Source organism: Embiotoca jacksoni, unplaced genomic scaffold (assembly GCF_022577435.1).
Source record: "Embiotoca jacksoni isolate LCO1_2020_lvr unplaced genomic scaffold, fEmbJac1.0.p SCAF_3, whole genome shotgun sequence".
In the NCBI taxonomy this organism is placed as follows: domain Eukaryota; kingdom Metazoa; phylum Chordata; class Actinopteri; family Embiotocidae; genus Embiotoca; species Embiotoca jacksoni.
In genome coordinates, this window is record NW_027185381.1 from 19,693,195 (window position 1) to 19,712,049 (window position 18,855).

The 18,855-nt window shown below is 43.4% G+C and overlaps 1 protein-coding gene across 2 annotated transcripts in view; it reads left to right on the forward strand.

Annotated features, from left to right (window-relative positions):
* ldlrad3 (low density lipoprotein receptor class A domain containing 3) overlaps positions 1 to 15,542 on the forward strand; it is a 78,686-nt gene extending 63,144 nt beyond the window's left edge. Inside the window, exons 5-6 of one of the 2 annotated variants that reach the window (XM_069163154.1) lie at positions 11,992 to 12,394; positions 13,010 to 15,542. In XM_069163154.1, the coding sequence (XP_069019255.1) occupies positions 11,992 to 12,394; positions 13,010 to 13,208 (602 nt within the window). In that variant the 3' untranslated portion in view covers positions 13,209 to 15,542. The remainder of the gene's footprint in view (positions 1 to 11,991; positions 12,395 to 13,009) is intronic. The other variant, XM_069163155.1, reaches the window with a different exon arrangement.
* The last annotated feature ends 3,313 nt before the right edge of the window (positions 15,543 to 18,855 follow it).

The window sequence follows — 18,855 nt, forward strand, 5'->3', positions numbered from 1 at the left end:
ACCATCTTTCATGAGTTTTTGAACATGATAAAGCCTCCAAAAATGCAGTTCTTTGTATTAAAAAAATAAGGAACGAGACTAATAATTCTTTGGATAACAATAGGGCTTTCGCACCATAATTAATGCAGCTCTATTCTGTCCTCCAAGACACACTGCAGATGTATCTAAGATGTCGGCTCTCTCTATGGATTTAAATTCACTATTCTCACTGATTTGAACCAATTGTGACGTACTTCTTAAAACCTCTTCACAGCAGGAATATATTTCAACAAACATAACGGAGCACATTCTGTATTTTCACATGAACTTAATGAACATCCTGTTTCTCTCTCTCCTCGTCTGACTGGCATCCAGAGCTCGTCAGCATTCAACCCCTAATAGTCACTTGTCCCGTATCAGCATCACTGGAGCTGTCAGATGAGTCGGCGTCTCCTCTCTGACTCCTACACGTCATCCGGCCGGCTGTTTTTGTTGGTCTGGCTGCAGGCTACAGATTATAATAGTCTCCCGTCCCTCCTGCAGAGGCCGGCGGATCTCATCCCTGCACATTCACGCGGGCCAAAATGGGATTCTTAATCTCCGCGGGTTTATCACTCATCTCCATCGCATCTAGGCTTTGTACGCATGCGCGTGGCATGTGCGCGTCGTGTCCAGTCTCGCGCTAGCCTCCACCCCGTCCGCTCTCTCCCGACTCACCTTTTGGCCCCAAAGAGCAGTTGCCATGGAGACCGTGCCCGTCAGGTTTGGTGGGACGGGCTTGTAGTCAAAGCCTCTCGGCGGTCCTGAGCAACCTCTCGCCCTCCCCCGCTCTTCCGTTTCCCACAGGAAAAAATAGCTTTCCCTTCGCAGCCACACTACGACACACTGAAAGGTTTCCCTACAAAAAGAAAAGAGTTGAAACTCTCACAGGAGGGACACATCTTTGTTGCTGCAACTTTTACTGAGTCTGACTCTCTGATATACACAAACAAAAGTGATATTCATGTTGATAACATATTTTCACAAAAAAATCGGAAGCCTGATATTTATGAGCGTACCTCATTCTTTCTCCACTCTGCTGCAGCGGCTGCATTTGCATTGTAGATCCAACAGTGGAAATCGTTCCTGTTGTTTAAATATACATAAACCAACAGTACACTATCCCACCTCAATCAAACCTCAACATGCTGGATCCATATACTGTATACAGAAGTGGACGTAGCTTCCGGGTCGGAAAAATGAGGTCAACGCAGAAGTGCCTTAAACTGCAGTACCACCGAGGGCCACTAGAGGTTTGGCTCCAAAAGAGCTCCATAGACTCCCATTCAGCTTAAATACAATACAAAGGCAATACATTTTTTTCCACAAGTTACTATGGTGTTGTTAGCTTAAGTCCCTCCTTCTTGTTAGTTTTCTGGTGGTCCACCTGAAAAATATTCGGTCATTAATTAGATATTAGGCCTCAAAGCTGTGTGTTTGGGGGGGGGGGGGGGGGGGGGGTGTCCTCGGGTTTACCAATCAGACGGAGTCAGATTCACCGCTTGGTCCTTTCCGGGTCATCCAAATACGGTCCCTTCCGGCTCGATGATAGCCAGATGGCCACGACCGAAATCCAAACTCGATGCTTCACAACAGCAGTTCACAAACCAATGGGCGACATGACTGTTGGTTGCCACTTGGCTGTGTCACGGCTGAACCAGTTATAGTCAACACTCTTAAGCGCCAGACATTATCAACGCGCAGCTTTCCTATGTCTGTCTCAAACTCGTGACATCATTATCGTACCAATATTAGCATTACAGTAAAACATCCACCGTAGATTGCATTTGTTATTAAATCAGTCTGAGGTGTTGTTAGTAGAAATACTAGTTGTCGTGTTACTCACTGTATTGATCAGCTGTACTACTTTGTTGACCCCAACAGGCACCGTTTAACCCTTGTTATACTTTAACTGCTCTAAAATCTATCAGTTGCTCGTCTTTATCTCATTTACCCTTCAGTCTTCCTGTCCTGTCCTCCCCATCTGTCCTCCCGCTCTTTTCCTCCTCACCTGGGGATGTTCTCCAGATGCTGAAGTCATCCATAAACTGTAACCCCCCCCCCCCCACCCCCACCCACCCACCTCCCTCCGCTGCTCTCGCCGCCTATAGTAAGCTGTGACTGAGTGTTATGGGGGGGTCTGATAGTGGCAAGCAATGGAGCGGACAAGTTATTACAGGACAGGCAAATAGAGGCCCGATGAAGCATGAAAACCTCTCTTCCCTAAAGCGCCACACACGCGCACACACACACACACACACACGCGCGCACACACACAGGGATATACAGACAGGAGGACAGAAATGGAGACGGACAGACAAAAATACATGCAAACACATACTGCACAAATCACCGCTCTCTTTTAAGAAACCATAAAAACATCGACATGGTCGTAATGAGAAAAAAGACAAAGGCTTATACAGAGCTACACACACACACACACACACACACACACACACACACACACACACACACACCCTGCCCATTAATTCCATCTTTCCCTGCGCATGCTAACGAGAACAGACATACAGTACATGACAGGGCACAGCAACAGGAAAAGGGTGACAACATGGGGCATGAATATTAATAGTGGGATGCCAAAGGGATCTGAAGCACCACTGTTGCAGAGCAGTTAACATTCTTTGCATCCGAGGGTGGCTTGGCAGAGCAGCTTTCCATCAATACATTTTTCATGTTCCATCAGGGAGAAGTTTGTTGGCAGCGACGGCTTATAAAAGCAAAAATGCACAACGGAGGACAATAAGAGGGATCAGATCCTCAAGTAAATGGTGCACATCCTTAGGAGCTTGACAGAGCAGAGGTTTAAAAAGTTAGGGGAGAGGTTGGAGTTATTGGAGTTCAGTGCAGTTTTACGAACAGCCGCTTGTATTGTGAAATCCGCAAGTTAAGTGTGTTTATAGCGAACTGGAATAAATTAAGCTCTCGCTTTTTTTTTTTTTTTTGCTTTTTTTTTTTGCTTGGAAATGTGGGCAGCCTGAAACGATTGCAGGCAGGCAGTTTTTCAGAAGGCTTTGGTAGTGGGAGTAGGTCGGAGCAATAAACTGTTTCATTTGTTACAAATACATTGTGTCAAGCAGCCGCCTAATAAAAAAAAAAAAATCCACAATGTTGTCTCAGACTTTGGTCAAACATGCAGTGAAAGCACCAAATGTTTCCTATTATCTTCTAGGATCGCAGCAGCTTCTTAGCAGGAACGACTGCATCAAAAGCCATTTATCAGCGCTGCCCGCGCGGACATGTTTCATCCGCAAGATGCAACACGCAAGCAAACGCCATACATCTCCAGTGCAGCGCTGACAACATGCGAGCAGGACCCCCATTTATACGCGGCATTGAAAAGTTTGATCCGTATCTGGGAGTCTTGTCAAGATGAAGAAGATTGTATGGTAATGGAAAAGGCGCTAATACACCATCCACTACAAACACCGTCAGTGTGTGACTGAATCAGCCGGACCACCGCTGGAGTTGATCTGGATCGGATCGCATGAGATAGTGTCATGAGATAGAAATAAAAACCACTGCAGGCTGTGGTGCTGCTAAACCTCTCATCTCCAGAGTCAACACGAAGACTCGGAAATATTCAGTTACTGCGAAACACAATTTTCTGATGCCTCCTGTAGAGACGGAAGAAACGTGTAGAGTATCATCACCTTACCTGCGTGTTTTTGTTGACAGGGGGATAAACCTCCTAGCTTCCCACCTACTCACTTTCTTTGCAGAGTGTGTATATAAAAAAAAAAAAATCACAAATCGCAAAGCAGGCAGAAGACAAACATGAAGGCAGCGGAGCGATTGTGTTATATTCCAGATTCACACTCAAATTTAATTACAGGTGTAGATTTGGTCAGAACATCCTTTTTTTTTTTAGAAACGTTTATTGAGACTTCAGCCGACGCTGTCACTTTAAGAGTTTGTTTTCCACCCTCTAAATTCCACTCTGCTGTCAATGGAGCCAGAAGAAAGTAAAAGCAAAAAAACAAAAAACAAAAAAACAACAACCCACAACTTGCTGTTTGAAACTTTTCCCCCCAATTTTTTTGTTATTCATCAGATTTCTCCACCATGTGGCACGGGGTGTAGTTAGCTCACTCTGGACCAGGATGAAAGGATTTCTGGGATTTTGTTCGTGTTGCTGTTTTTGTACTTGTGTGAGGATTTGAAAGCTGGCTGTGAATGTGTGGGTGTATGTGAAGGTGTTTGAACCTCTGATTAACTTACAGTACGGTCTGTGTGCTCCTGCCTGCAGTCAGGATGCAGAGACTGTATGTTAATGCCACACGTCTGTTCATGGTTATTTTTAAAGCCAGATGGCTTTAAACATACCCCCCCCCCCCACCACCACCACCACCACCGCCACCGCCCCTCTTCACACTCCTCCACCCACTGCATGCCCTCACTCCTCCCTGGATGCCTGCCCTATACTAACTGAATGAGTATGTACTGTGTGTGTGTGTGTGCCTGTGTAGCTAGTAAAAATGTGAACTGCCTGCCCCCTGGTGGCTCCCCTCTCTTCTTCACTGGTTCATTATTTTGTCACTGTCGTCGTGGGTGTAACTGAGGCACCAGCAGCCCCCCACCTGTAATTAGCACCAGGCAAAGTGTCTGTACAGTAAAGAAAAGCACTGTTCGTGACCCACCTCTGACAGCTGAAGGAAGCCGCCCTCGACGTACAGCAGCAAACCCTGGCACGCTGAAAGCCAGGTGATGATTACCCTCCCTCCCCCCACCCCCACCCTACTTTAGGCTCTTTTTAAAGCTGGGACTTTGTGAATGTGAAATGAGTCTTCAGTGCATCGGGAAAGTACAGCACATCTGTGCAGCCCCTATCTTTTCCCTCTGGAATGAGCCAGAGGGGGGAAATATCTCCATTCCCTCTATTCACAGCCATTTTAAGTGTGGCAATTAAGATATGTGGAGTCTTTTATTAGCCCGATTTCTTTTCATTTTATTTTGCTCACTCATCGTCGTATTCTGACAGTGATTAGTTAGTATATTCAGTGGCAGGTAGCCAATCAGGATAAAGGGCTCCATTTAAAAAAAAAAATTTTTTTTTTTAAAAAGCTTGTATCTCAGCAACCCAATGGCGTGTCTGCTGTTCATCTGCAGCATAGTTTGATTAAAGACAGACAAAAGAGTGCTTCAGAGCTTGTTCTAATCACTGCATGCTCAATAACCCATTGTGAACTAACACCGGGCCGCCCTTTGCTCCAGTGGCGACATACAGTTCTCTGTGTTTGTGGGCATGTACTGACTGTGTACACCGATGTTCTGTCTCATCTTGTTTTGGAGCATTTCTCTGCTGATTTCTGTTTTCATTTCACCTAAGAAAGATTTTTATATGAAAGCTTCCTCTCTGGTTGCTCACGAACTGTGCGACATTATAATGTAAATCTTGGCGTTGTCTTTAGAAGGTGATGTTTTCCAATGTGCTCTAGTATCTACGGGTGAAACATACAGACACACAAACACCAGGTTGGCATTGTTGCGTGCTTCTGAATTGAATTTGAATGAATTCCTTTGAACAAGATGCTTCTTAAATTTTTAAGTTTATATGTTTTTTTTGTGGTTTTTTTTAGTCCAAGCAAGACTGGAGGCTGCAGTGACTCACTGTACCATCTTGTGGTACAAAGAGGTGTTACAAGACAGGATGGGCCAAGGCCAGCTTTTTAGCATGCTAAATTAAATCGATGTCTCTGCAACACAATATGTAGACATCAACATTGCTAATATATACTGCTTGTATGGATACTTTTACACACGTGATCTTACATATTGTGCATTTCAAAGACACAGTGAAATTAAGTATATGACAAAAATAAATAAAAACTTAAGTCATTTAACAAAATCCATATCATGGAAAACAGAAAAAGACGAATGTCTTATCTTAAAATCAGGGTCACCATATTGTAAATAACCCCATCCACAGATTTAGTTTCACTGGGATATACAGTACGCCACCTCACTTCGGTTTCACTGTGACTTTAAGAGAAGATGCTCATATACAGATATTTTACAGTTAAAAAGGAAACTCATCTGCACTTTTTACTCAACAAACTACATCATGCAATTGCCAGATTGTTTCTAAATAGCTTTATATCTATTCTTTTTGTTACTTATCTTTGACATATGAAAGACACATACCATACTGTACTGTATTTATCTATGATAAGCTAGAATCGGCCAACATGATTCTGTTGTTTTTTTTTACCTGGTATGACCTCATTGCCCAGCCGGGTGCCAGCTTTAATCTCTTTTATTTCTCACAAATAGAAGAAAAAAGGAAGCTGTCAAAGAAATTAGAATTGTCAGCTGGGTTTAGAAAAGATGGCACAAAGATATCCAGGCAAAAAGGAGAGCGTTCCTGAAAGAGAAGGCTGACAGCAGGGGGTCTGTATGACTCTGCCTCTTGTAATAGATTTAAAGATTTAAAAAGCGAGTGCAGAGCTCAGTTTTAGGGGACTGTGTGTACACGATATTTCAAAAGACATTATTATCTACCCTCTATCCCCCTTTGGACATGTCTGTTTCTGTCTCTGTCCTCTTTCAACTGTTGCGCTGTCTGTGACCTCTTTATGTCCCTATAATTCTCCCCACATGTGGAGGGGAAATAATATTGATGCAGGTGGGAGATAATGAAATGCAAAAAAAACTATTGGAGAGAGAGAAGGCAGTGGAAGAGGGCTAGTGTAGAGGGGAAGCAAGAGCAAGTGGAGACAGATTGAAAGAGAGATTTGATACTGTTTTTTTTTCTTTTTTTTCTTTTGCTGTTCATAAGCATTCTATTGAGTGCATAACCCAGGCTGAGTGCAGTTGTTGTACATCATAAAGGCAAGGTGCATGTCATCTCCATGACAGTAAATTACTGACATGAGGAGAGCATAGAGAAATGGCAAGTGGAGAGAGAGAGCGAGAGAGAGAGAGAGAGCTGAGGGGAGGGAGAGGGAGGCAATAGAGGAGAAACAATAGGGGGGAAACAAAAGGCTCTGGGAGTGGAGGACAGGGGAGAGGAGGAGACGGAGGGAGAAGGCACTCTGATGTAATTAAAGTGGCCTAGTTGAAAGCCTGCACCTTGCCCCTCTCCCCTCCACATATGGAAGCTTTATGAGTTTATGAATAGAGTATAGATGCAGTGTAGGAAGTGCCAGTGCCACTGGGAGAACTGCAGAGTGAGGTTATTAATGTGGAACACCAGTGCATCCCTTTTGAACATGCATTTGTAAAACTGCCTCTTGGAGTGGAGGAATCTGAATATTAGAACTATTTATCAATTACTTTTAGCTATTTCAACTATTTATCCATTAGCTATTTACAACCCACGTGGCACCCAACCGTGACATCATCCTCTGATTTATGAACTGCTGCTATGCAGTCTTGAGTTTGGCATTTTGTCTGTTGCCATCTGGATCTGATTCAATCTGATAGGGAACTTGAGGGAACTACGCCCACCCATTTGTGAGGCCGTATATATAATTAATGTGGGGATTATTTTCAGATCAACTGCCAGAAAACTAGTCAGAATGAGTAACTTTAGTGAATGACACAATTATGACTTGTGGAAAAAATGTATTGACTTCGTACTCCATGAAAGAAGTTGACACTTTTTTCTAATGGGAGGCCATTGGAGCAAGCCATTTTTAGGAGCCTAGTGGCCTTCAGTGGTATTGCACTTTAACACACTGCATTGGCTTCACATTTCAGACTGGGTGACGACATCCATTTTTATGTACTTTCTATGTTACAACCATTGATATAAACATTTGGCTATTTCAATCGTCACGGCTGATTTAACTCTATCAACCATTTATCCTTTATTTTTTTAGCTAACTGGGAAATAAATAATCACCCCTTCTGAGGTCACAAGTGTCCATGCAGCACAAATGTGCTTGAGCCTTTCATGTCAAGATGGACGAGACAGGAAAGCCTGTAGTGAACTTTGATGTTTAACTTTGATCATGACATGTCCATCAAGTGAATTCAGTACAAAGTAGCACTGTCAGAGATGCCGGGCGGACACAGGGGACTGTGCTTTAGGCTCCATAAGTTGAGAAAGAAAGATATCAAATATGACGAATAGTTTTTATTTATCGGTTAGCGTCATCAAAGTTGCAGTAAACAGCGAAAGTAAATCCATATTCAGTGAGATCCCCTTTGCTTTTAAAGAAGCACCAGTTTTCCTGGTGAACTTTCTCACAGGTTTTCACGGGACTTATCAAATAAATTGTTCCAGATATACTGGAGAACTTTAGACAGTTCTTCTGTGGATTTATTCTGTCTCAGTTGATCCTTTCTCTTCACTGACTGGATGATACAGAGATCAGGGTGTTGCAGAAGTCCTTGTTCTTCTCGTCACTGATGAAAGTTCCTTCTTACCGTGGCTGTACGTTTGGGGTTGCTGTCCGGCTGCAGATGGAATTTGGGAGCGATTAGGCTCAAGCTTTTGCGTGATGTCTACGAACCTGAACATCCGAGGTGCCTAAAACGTTTGTATAGCACTTTAGATGTCTGCACCAGAGTACTGAGTGTGTGGTTTTACCCTTTTCCTTTGATGTACCTTTAAACACAACATCTGTGATTCCAAGATTTGGATGTTTGAATTCATTCTCTAGAGAAATTACATTTCCAGGTAGTATTTTTCACACATAGAAGCTAAAAGGTTAAACCCTGAGTGCTCCTGTCTTTGGGCTTAAAGTGTGAACGCCGGATGTTTGTTAAGCCACCTGAGTGTGATGAAAAATGTTTATTTTCTTTTGAATCGGAATTATCATTGTTGTTGTGAGAGCCCTGTCACCTTTTTTTGTTGCATGTGATGATCACACCTTTTTCTTTGTACCATAACTACAACTAAAAACAGGAAATGGGCTGGAACACAGAATGCAAAGCTCAATCACACACACAGCGGGGGGGGGCAGACACACACAGGACCTCTCTCCTCCGACAGAAAGGGAGGCTGATTCAGTCGCTTTCTCTTTTACTCCCTGTCTTTTCATCTCCTGTGTGATTTGGAGCAGCCTTTTAGGCCTCCATTGCTAATGTACCGAACAGACTCCCATTGTCAATGTTACAGCATTATAAGTTTCTTTTGTGTGTGTTTCTCTCTGCTCCCAGCGGACTGCACTGAAACCTGATAGGCGGCATAGGTTGGCAGTGGTGGGATTTCTTTATTTGTGCTTTTTTTTTTTTTTTTTTTTGTGAGTTAATTATGGAAATAATTCTTCTTTGTTTTCGTCTTTCTCTGCTGAGAGTCCAGTTCATAATTAATTGGTAGTGTGAAGGACTCGCCAATTTTAAATCACAAGGGAGGGAGCGAGGGGGCTTGTTTTATTGCCTGGTGCCTGGTTGGGGCAGCGGGCGGGTGGAGCATCTGAATTAGCTTAGATTTAATTAAGCCATGGGCCCCCTGACTACACACTGGTACATAAACAGGCTGTACGCCAGGCTGGTTGTTGTTGGGAATTGTGTGAGCGCACTGCAGAAGCCCCCTCCAGTCTTCAAGGTCAGGTAGACAGAGGAAACGTGCAGCCTTGTGTCTGGGAGAAAGAGAAAACAAGTATTTAAAAACCCCTCCTCTACTGATAGCTTGTTGATTTGTCCACACGAATAGTCTCACAAATCCTGAGCTTTGATAACCCGCGGCCTTTTTTTTCTCTTTTTTTTCTTTAAGGAATAGTTTGACAACTGAGGATAACTTTGACGTGCGACCAAAAAGTTCTGACACTATTCCCGTTGCACCCAAACAGATGGCGGCACATTAATGCGCGATAACTTTTGAAAGTACGTTTTCCGAGTTTTGTTGTTTGATCAATATCAGCACCTGTTACAAACAATTTGGTGATCACCGGCACATTGGCATTTGTGATTTCACCATGAACTTGAACAGACAACCCTTGAAATAATGAATAAAGCTGACGGCAGTGGAGCATCGGGGCCTGGCGAGGTGTTTGGAGTGACGTTCGCGGTTTCAAGAAGGAGAGCGTCACTGTCCGAGACCAAACGGGGCGCATCAGGTTCAGGTCGGTTTTGTAGGACAAAACAGCTGGCGTGGCTCTGTCTAAAGTTAGTTAGATAAAGTTAGATAAAGTTTTATCTTGTTTAATCCTTACAACAACATGTGTAGCCTCTGTAACACTGCAACGTGCCTGACTGTTTCTTGGTCCCTGCTGGTCACCTCACAGCAACAACAACGCGTGCTAGTCACCGCACCTGTCCTCCAAGTAGTTCACCACACAACCGTCCCGTCACTTTTATTTGCCAGCTGAGTCTCTCTGTTTCTAGTCTTTTACCAGCTGCTGTCTCCGTTTTTTTTTTTTTTTTTCGTTTTTTTTTTTTTTTTTTTTTTTTCCTCCTAAAATGTGCCTCTATGCCTTTAAGTACGCACTGGAACCTCTATCGATGTATGATTTGAATTCCAGAGCTTATAAAAAGTTTATACATTTAAATTGTTGGAATCAGAAAGTGGAGTTCCCTTTCATGAGCATTTTAGTCGGTGTAGCTTTGTGGGGCAGAAGTATAACTTACTAGAAAAGGGTCACATCAGTCAACGTTTTATGGCACTTCGCATTTTTGGTTGGTTTCTCTGAGCCTCTGTAGCTCTGTTGTAAATGTAGAGGGAATCTCTACTCTCTGCTAAACACACTATCCCCTAAGGGCCTCTAAGTCTATATAAGCCTGGAATACTTCAAAAAGCTCCAAAAAGGCTCGACTGCTTTGCTGTTTCTGGGGTTCTAATCCTTGTAGATGGAATTTTTTTTTCAGACTATTGATTCAACCTTGGATATCTTGTAATGGTCATTTCCTGGCAAGCTTCCTGGGCAGTATCCTCAACTGACCAAAGAATTGTCAGAGGACAGAGAAGGAAGTCCTTTTGAGGAAATTAGGCTTTAATGCACTTGGTCTTTTTTTTAGCAGCAACGCACAGAACATAGAAAGTGTTTTGAACTTTTTATGAGGCATGCAGAGGTTTGATGTTTAGGGCCCCCTGAGGCATTAGTGTAATTTGAACTGAAACAGCAGCTGTAAAATACTTTTATGTAGCCCATTCCTCATTAGCACATCCTTTCTGCAGCTCCGTAATAAATGGGATTCCTTCCGCTCGCTCTCCCTCTCTGTTTAATACAACCGTACTGTCAGCCGGTAAGCTCAAACACCATTTTCATGAGCCTCATCCCGAGTGCCTGATTGAAATTCTCACACTGTAATATCAGTCAGCGGAAATGTTTAAGTGCTATTCCCTCATCCTATCTGGAATAATAAGTTGCAGTGCTCTCTGGCAGCACAGTGGTCCCTCTCCTCATTTCAGGCTGTGGGTTGGCATCTCTGCGTTTGTTACTGCTGGCCACAGCTCTCATCGTGAACGCCGAGTTCCCCGGACTCCTTCGTCGTTTGCAGACTCTCCTTCTCCCTGTGACAAACATGGTAATCTGTGACGGCCCCTGGTGTTCCGCTGCCTTCTCTCATCTTCAGTGCAGGAGCGACTCAAGTCGCACTTTATCTAAAAAATGCTGTAAGCTGTTTTGCCCTCACAAAGAATTATGTGGCCTCTCTGTTCTTTCTTACTAAAGAATGGGGTCCCTACTTTTTGAACTGGGGGTTCAGCCTCTGCTCTGATCTGCTCTCCTCGTCTCCGGGGACTCTTGGGGACAGGCGGACTGCTTTTGTGCTTATTATGTCGCTCTCTCATCTCCAGTAAAGGCTGTCGCTATTGAATCACAGAATATACGTTTCAACATGAACCTGAATACAATTTGCTGCTTGATATTCACGTCGGTCTCCTCTATCCCCCTGGCTCTGCAACTCATTTACCCATTTCCTCAACTTCCTGTTCTCTCTCCATCCTCCCTTCCTCCACCCTCCCCGCCTCTGTGAGTCCCTCGCCACCTCCTCTCCTCCCTTTTCCCATCCACCTACATCATCCATCCTCAAGTTGGTCTTTCATCTCCCCCCTCTCCCCCACAGAAGCTCCCGGCCAGGACTTTGTGACACTGGACTATCGTCTGCGTTACTACCCCAGCATCACGTACGCCGTCATCGGCAGCGCCGTCATCTTCGTCCTGGTGGTGGCCCTGCTGGCCCTGGTCCTTCACCACCAGAGGAAACGGAGCGTCCTTCTGCCCAGAGGTGTAAGAGGAAGCTCACATCACCACCATCATCACCAGCCGCTGCTGCTGTCCCGTCTGGTGATTTTGGACCGGGGCCACGTACATCCCGGAGGTCCAGGTCTCTCCCCCGGCTCCCCCTCCGCGGGAGGCCAGTACAGCTCGACCCCTCAAGCGGTGCAGCTGCTGCCTGGGACCTTGTATCCCTCGGGACTCTCCATGGACTCACCTCCGTCCTACTCGCAAGCTGTTCTGGACGTCAGGTGAAACGAATAATAAATTCAACAGCCGTAGAGACGTTCACAATCTTTTGCCTTGAGCCATAAAGCTGCATTGTAACCATGACGACACAGACAACCCGAAAGTTGAAAACAATGGGGGTAAAAATGAGTCATTTTTAGCAAAGTATTTCTACTTTCTAGCAGAAATATCTGTCAGCATCTATCTCGGTAGTGCTTTTTGTAATTTATAATCAACAATCATTTAATCCTCTAATCTGTTTGGTTCTAATTTCCTATTTACAAAAGAGGATGTTGCTGTTTAAAAATTGTTTGATAACATTCATGAATTTTCTTGTTTTTTTTCCAGCTGTGGACTAATAATCAGTTGTTTAAGCATTATGTGCTACATTTGGTCTAGCTGCTCCAAATAAGTGGAAAAACTGCATAATAGCTTCATTAATGATGCAAAAATGATATTCGTGCTGGTTTCAGGTTTCCATAAATTAAATAACTCTAACATAATTGCGTTATTTTCACACATCCTTGAGTCCTCACTGGCTCTTGGTCCCAGTCGAAAAACACTGAGTGCATATTACTTATGTAATAGCAATCTGTCATCATCTTCATCCTCTACTTGTTCTTTCTGTTTTTCCCCAGTCGGCCCCCCTGGTTCGATCTCCCTCCTCCCCCTTACCTCCCAGATGGGGAACTTCCTTCAGAGGGCGAGCTTCCTCAATACGAGGACCCGCTGAGTCACCACCCCGCAGCTCATCCCTCGTCACCCTCCACGCCCAGAACTGTGGCTCCGGGCTCGCAGCCGAGTTACGGCTCCAGAGAGGAGTCGGACCAGCTGTAGCCGCGCTGTTGTAGACTGATGACACTTAAGACTCAGAGAGGGCAGGACTGGAGGAGCAGGGTGCAGCGCAGCGTGAGGCCGGGACAGCTCACAGCAAAGACCTGCAGGAGGAGATTCAACGAGGACTGAGAGACTGAACAGTGGCCTCAAACTCGCTGCCTTAACATCAGCTCACTGAAGAGCTGGACTGAGATCAGCTCAGCCTGGTAGACTGAGTTTTGTGTGCTGGCTCCCCTTGCTGGGATCATGGCGGCACTACAACTCCACTAGTTACACGTTCGTTGATCAATTTGTCATCAGTTCAGTTCAGTTCAGTTGAATTCTGCTCCCCTGAAGAAATACTGTGCATGACACCTATCAGTGACCACAACCTGCATCTCCAAGGAAGGAGGAGTTGATCTGACATTCACTAACGGGTAATGTTGTAACATTAGTCTCAGTGGGGGGTATTGTTTGTGCCTTTGCTTTGACACTGCTAAACGATTGTGGCCACATACGCCCCAGACCGCCTCTGAATGTGATCGGATCTCAACGTGACCTTGGTGTGTTGACACCTGTACTTTAAGATGACCATTCGTGATCGGATCATCCAGGACGCATGTTATTACCGGGTGCGCACACGGTCAAAGTCAGGCAATTGAGTTGCAGCGGTTCACCGCGGTATTAAAATTGACGGTTATCACACCGTGCACGAGCGCTTATTGCTGATATTGCCTGTCAGACTCGGCAACGTGCGCCACTCGCACAGATACCGGCTGAGAAAATGAATAACGATCACGTCGAAATCTCCACCCCCGAAAAAGTCATTAAAAACATTGCGGGATAACTTTGGACATCTTAAAAATAAACGTTGAATAAAGGCTGCCCACGTGGACGGATATCCAGTTCGCAAAACATGTCGACGCAAAGTGTCTCCAAAGGAAGAAACACGTCAGTCATCTTTAAGAATCCCTCCGTGCAGATCAAAGTATGTGTCCCATTTTTTTAACACCTCCAATAAACTGTCAACTTTTTTAATTATCGTTTAGAGCACTTCAAACAATGTAAGTGATAACAACAGTGAAATACCGTTCATCATACCGTGGCAAAACACATACCACTATATAAATATAATTGAATTGAATACCGTTGCAACCCTATCCTGCTGCATATGTCCACACCCCCTACTTAAACATTTCACATCTACAAAATCTGAGGTTTTGTTTACATTGCAAAATAACCAAAAAGATAGTTAGAATCTGTATTGATGAACATTATTGCTACACCACGTTTAAGAAGTGAACAGAAACACCGGCATTTATGATTAAAAAAAATTAAAAAAAAAAAAAAAAAAAAAAGAACAGCTCAATCAGAGGTCATTTTTTATGTATTGTCAGTGTTGATGTGAAAAAAGAAACTAAACTGTAAATCTAGTTAAACAGTTTGCAGTAACAATCCCTCGAACTAGATATTTCTAAAAGGTCGGTGAAGGTTGTCGTGTTTCTTTTTTCAACATTATTCAGTGTTTCTTGTCATTTCGTTTAATTGCAGCTAAAAAATGTGAAGAGGACCATTGAGAGTTAATGAAATAATGCCCAGCATAAATTGTACAAGTATTAACCTTGAGTTTCAAAAGTCATTCCTCTGAACAAAAGAACCACATCTGTTGACAAAGGTAACTTCTTATATTTCTGCGTAAAGACCAATAATCAGATTTTGTAAAAGACAAAAAAAAGGAAATACAAAAGATTTTGTTGAGGCCTTATTCTGTTTTTAGTGCCTTTGTATGTGATACGAGATTCAACAGTAGCTTTAGGATGGTACTGTATATAACTACAGCTGTGTGTCATTCAGAAAAATCCTCCTCAGTAGTATTAGACTGATGCAACGTGTACTGTACGAAGGATCTGTGTTTGTTCGTTCATTTCAGAGTGGTTTGTTCAACACTGTACATACGAGATAGGGAACGAAAAGAAGTCTATTTAAAGTAGAGTTTAAAGTGAGAGCTGAATGTGTAACTATAAAATGTAGTGGCGATTTGCATCTTTCTTCTAGAAGCAGCAATGATGCAGGTACAAGAAAAACAATCAAACCAAAGATAATCATTATTAACCTTTTCCCAAGTATATTACCCCTCCAAAGGAACAATTATGTGTTTGTACCTTCATATTATTAAAACATGCAACGGTTTATTGAGTAAAACACAATTCTTGTTACTTGCTGTAAAACTGGAAAACACTTCTCAGGACAAAAAGATACTGTTCTGTTGTTTATATCTTGGTTTTGTTTTAAGAAGCATTTCAAGTAAATCTTTTTCCTGATTTGTTCTCATAAATTGTATCCATTTGCATATTTGTGAAGTTGCCCGTGTTGATCTTTTTAGCCTGCGTATTCTGTACATTGGAAGTAATATAAATTTCTGATTCAAATCTTGTGTTTATGACACTTTTCTCCGCAACTACCAGACAGACAAACCTTCGGCTAGAACAACACATATATCCCAAATAATAAAGATTTGGTAGCACGAGTGCCATTTGGGTTTATAACTGTGGTACAGAAGTCAGAGAAGTCTTCCAAGCCTTTTACGAGACTAAAAGGAATATAGCACAATGTAAAAATAGAATAGAGTTATAATGAGCTAAATGTACTCCAAGTATCAAATGTTAAAGTACTATTTCCTGACCTCACTGTTTCTTGGTCAGGTGTTACAAGTAAAAGGAACTTAGAGAAGTTAAAAAAAACAAACAAAAAAAACTACTCTCTGGTCCAACTGCTAAAAACTCAGTCTCAGACCTCTGAAACACTGGATGATGACATTGGACTCAAAAAAAATATATAATTATTTTGAGGGGGGAATTATTTACAAGCCAGCCAGAGTCTGAGCATCTGGGTGAATCTTTTACATTACATTTCATTTAGCTGACGCTTTTATCCAAAGCGACTTACAATAAGTGCATTTCAACCATGAGGGTACAAAACCCAGAACAACAAGAATCAAGGCATTTTATTTCATAACCTTATAATGAGTTTTGGTGCAAAGTCCTCATCTGCAAAGTTTCTATCGCTGTCAAATAATTTTAGCGGAGTAAGAAGTACATGTGGAACGTAGAACTGGATGAATGAAGTACATTTAAACTGTGCTTGAAGTGCAATACTTCAGCAAATGTACAAGTACTTAGTTACTTCCCTCTTATCATTGAAGACATCCTGTGCCGGTGTGAAGTGGCAAGAGTCAATGACATTAAAGCAATTATCCTTCAGCAGGGAAGCACACGTGGCCTAAAGCCTCAATATTTTCACTGCTGTTCATTAATGGTGTAGTAACCGTGTCATGCAGTTCTACAGTTTCACCAATAGATGTCACCGTGTCCCCACTCGGCAAAGGACCGCTCAACTTGGGAAAACTGATTTCTGTCCCGCCACATTGTCACACATGTCAAATATTCTTGTGGGTGTGTGTGTGCTGTCAGTCAAAATAGCTATTGTTGCATTTAAAAAAAAAAAAAAAATCATTAGCATTCAAACGTATATGTTCATGTATCTTGGAATCATGGCAACTGCCTCCATCTCGTACTCCTGGTTGACTGAACACCTAAATAAATATGACCTCACCAGCGCCCCTATTTTCATTGTAACGTCCTCTAAAATCCTGCGTCTCATCTCGCTCCTCCCGAACCCAAATATCCGCATCCCGTTATGCTCCATCAGATAGCATGTGATACCATCTCTGACGGCACACACCCATTCTGTTCTTCCCCATCACTCTACCTGCCCCTCGCTTCCTAATAGCCCTTTATCCCGGTCTGCTCATCTTTTATCTTCCCACCCTCGCGCATCTCTCATTTTCATCACCACCACCCCCACCTCCCCCGTCCTCCTCCCTCCTCCCCCCTCCTCCCTCCTCTTCCAATTTTAGCCGCTTTTCTCCCGTCACCCCACGCTCCTCTGCCTCATCTTAAACTCTGATGCTGGAGGCCCATGTTTGCTTAGCCCCAGCCCTTAACTACACACTTTTAATTAAAAGCCTGCACACTTCTGTGCCGGTCTCTCTCTCCCTCTCTCTCTCTCTCTCTCTCTCTCTCTTTATGTGGCAGCTGGTGAATTGGCAGGATGGAATTTTTACACACACTGCAAAAAAAAAAGTATGTCCTTAAGTTATGTTAAATCAACGGGGCGGTAATGCCTGCAAAGATGATGCAAATGACAACAGGAAGAGGAGTAATAGTGGTGGCCTGGGTTGGCTGTTAGCGGTGAAGTTAATGCTCATGTAGAGGATTATTGCTATCAGAAACCATGGCGATATTCCAAGGAGATGGAACAGAGAGACTGGTTTTCCTCTCTTGGGGGTCTTTCATTTGGCATTACCGTAGCCATCGGCTATTGGACACAGCACAAGTGTGATAAAGCTGGCTAATATCCCACTGACAATAAATTCGTTCAACTAGTGCTGTATGAGACTCTGGAGGTTGCTGTATGTTTAATTTGTTCATGTACCTTCTCTACAGGAAAAAGGGAAAGTCAAGGAGGGATGTAAATGCAGATTTAGTCCACATTCACTGTGCACTTTGACTCACGCAGCTCCCTCAAGGCCACTTTCACTCACACATGTATACGAACATGCACACTTAGTTGGCTGTTGTGCCACTGCTCCAGTGAGCTGGAGATAAGACCCGGTGTTTTCACATGTAAATGCCGTGAGCATGGAGGGGAAGGAGGGTGTATTGTTAGCGCGGAGCAGTTCTGAGGGGGCTCTGAGGAGCTCTGCTGAGGGCTTGGCCAGTGCAGCCCTTATCAGATGAAGAGCAGGCCTCCGAGGGAGGGAGGGGCCGACGAGGGACGAGGGCCGGGTAGGGTTGAGGGGGCCAACGGGAGAATAGAACAGCTGGCGGAGTCACGCGTGCAACCCCAAAAAACACACAGAGCCCAGACACGCTGAGCACGGTGGGAATCTCCTCAACTGAGAGATCCAAAAACACACGGCCTCTTGTGTTATTATCAGCCACCAGCCAGCAAGGCTGAGCACATAATCACACACACGGCAGCGACAAGAGAGGAGCGTTTCACACAATCACATACACACACACAAAAAAACACAATCGCTGTGGACAATCACAGATACACATTTCCATACAGGCGTCTTTCCGCGTCATTAGGCTAACACAGACAAACAGAAAAAGAAAACCTATGGTCACGCCAAAGCACAGGCAGCTCCATCACCATTCAGACGCTGACTTCGTCTCCTGAATGAGAAAATCACCAATAATTTCCACTACCACCTGGTTTTAAATGTCTTGTATTCTTCCTCTTTATGTGAGCATAGATAGATAGATAGATAGATAGATAGATAGATAGATAGATAGATAGATAGATAGATAGATAGATAGATAGATAGGTGAATATACTTTATTCATCCCAGCAGCAAAATTCAAATATCAAGCAACAAAAAAAAAATTTAAGAAATCTAATAACAATAAAATAAATAGATGAATAACATAAAATAGTGCACAAAGTAAAAAGATTTTGAAAAATCCTGGAAGTCCAGACTCCAACGGAAGCATGAATCCCATAATGTGGCCGATTCCAGTGTACACACTTACCTAGCTATATATATCTACCTATGAGTTTCAAGTCATTTTTCATGCCACGCACGACTACTGATGTTCATTTT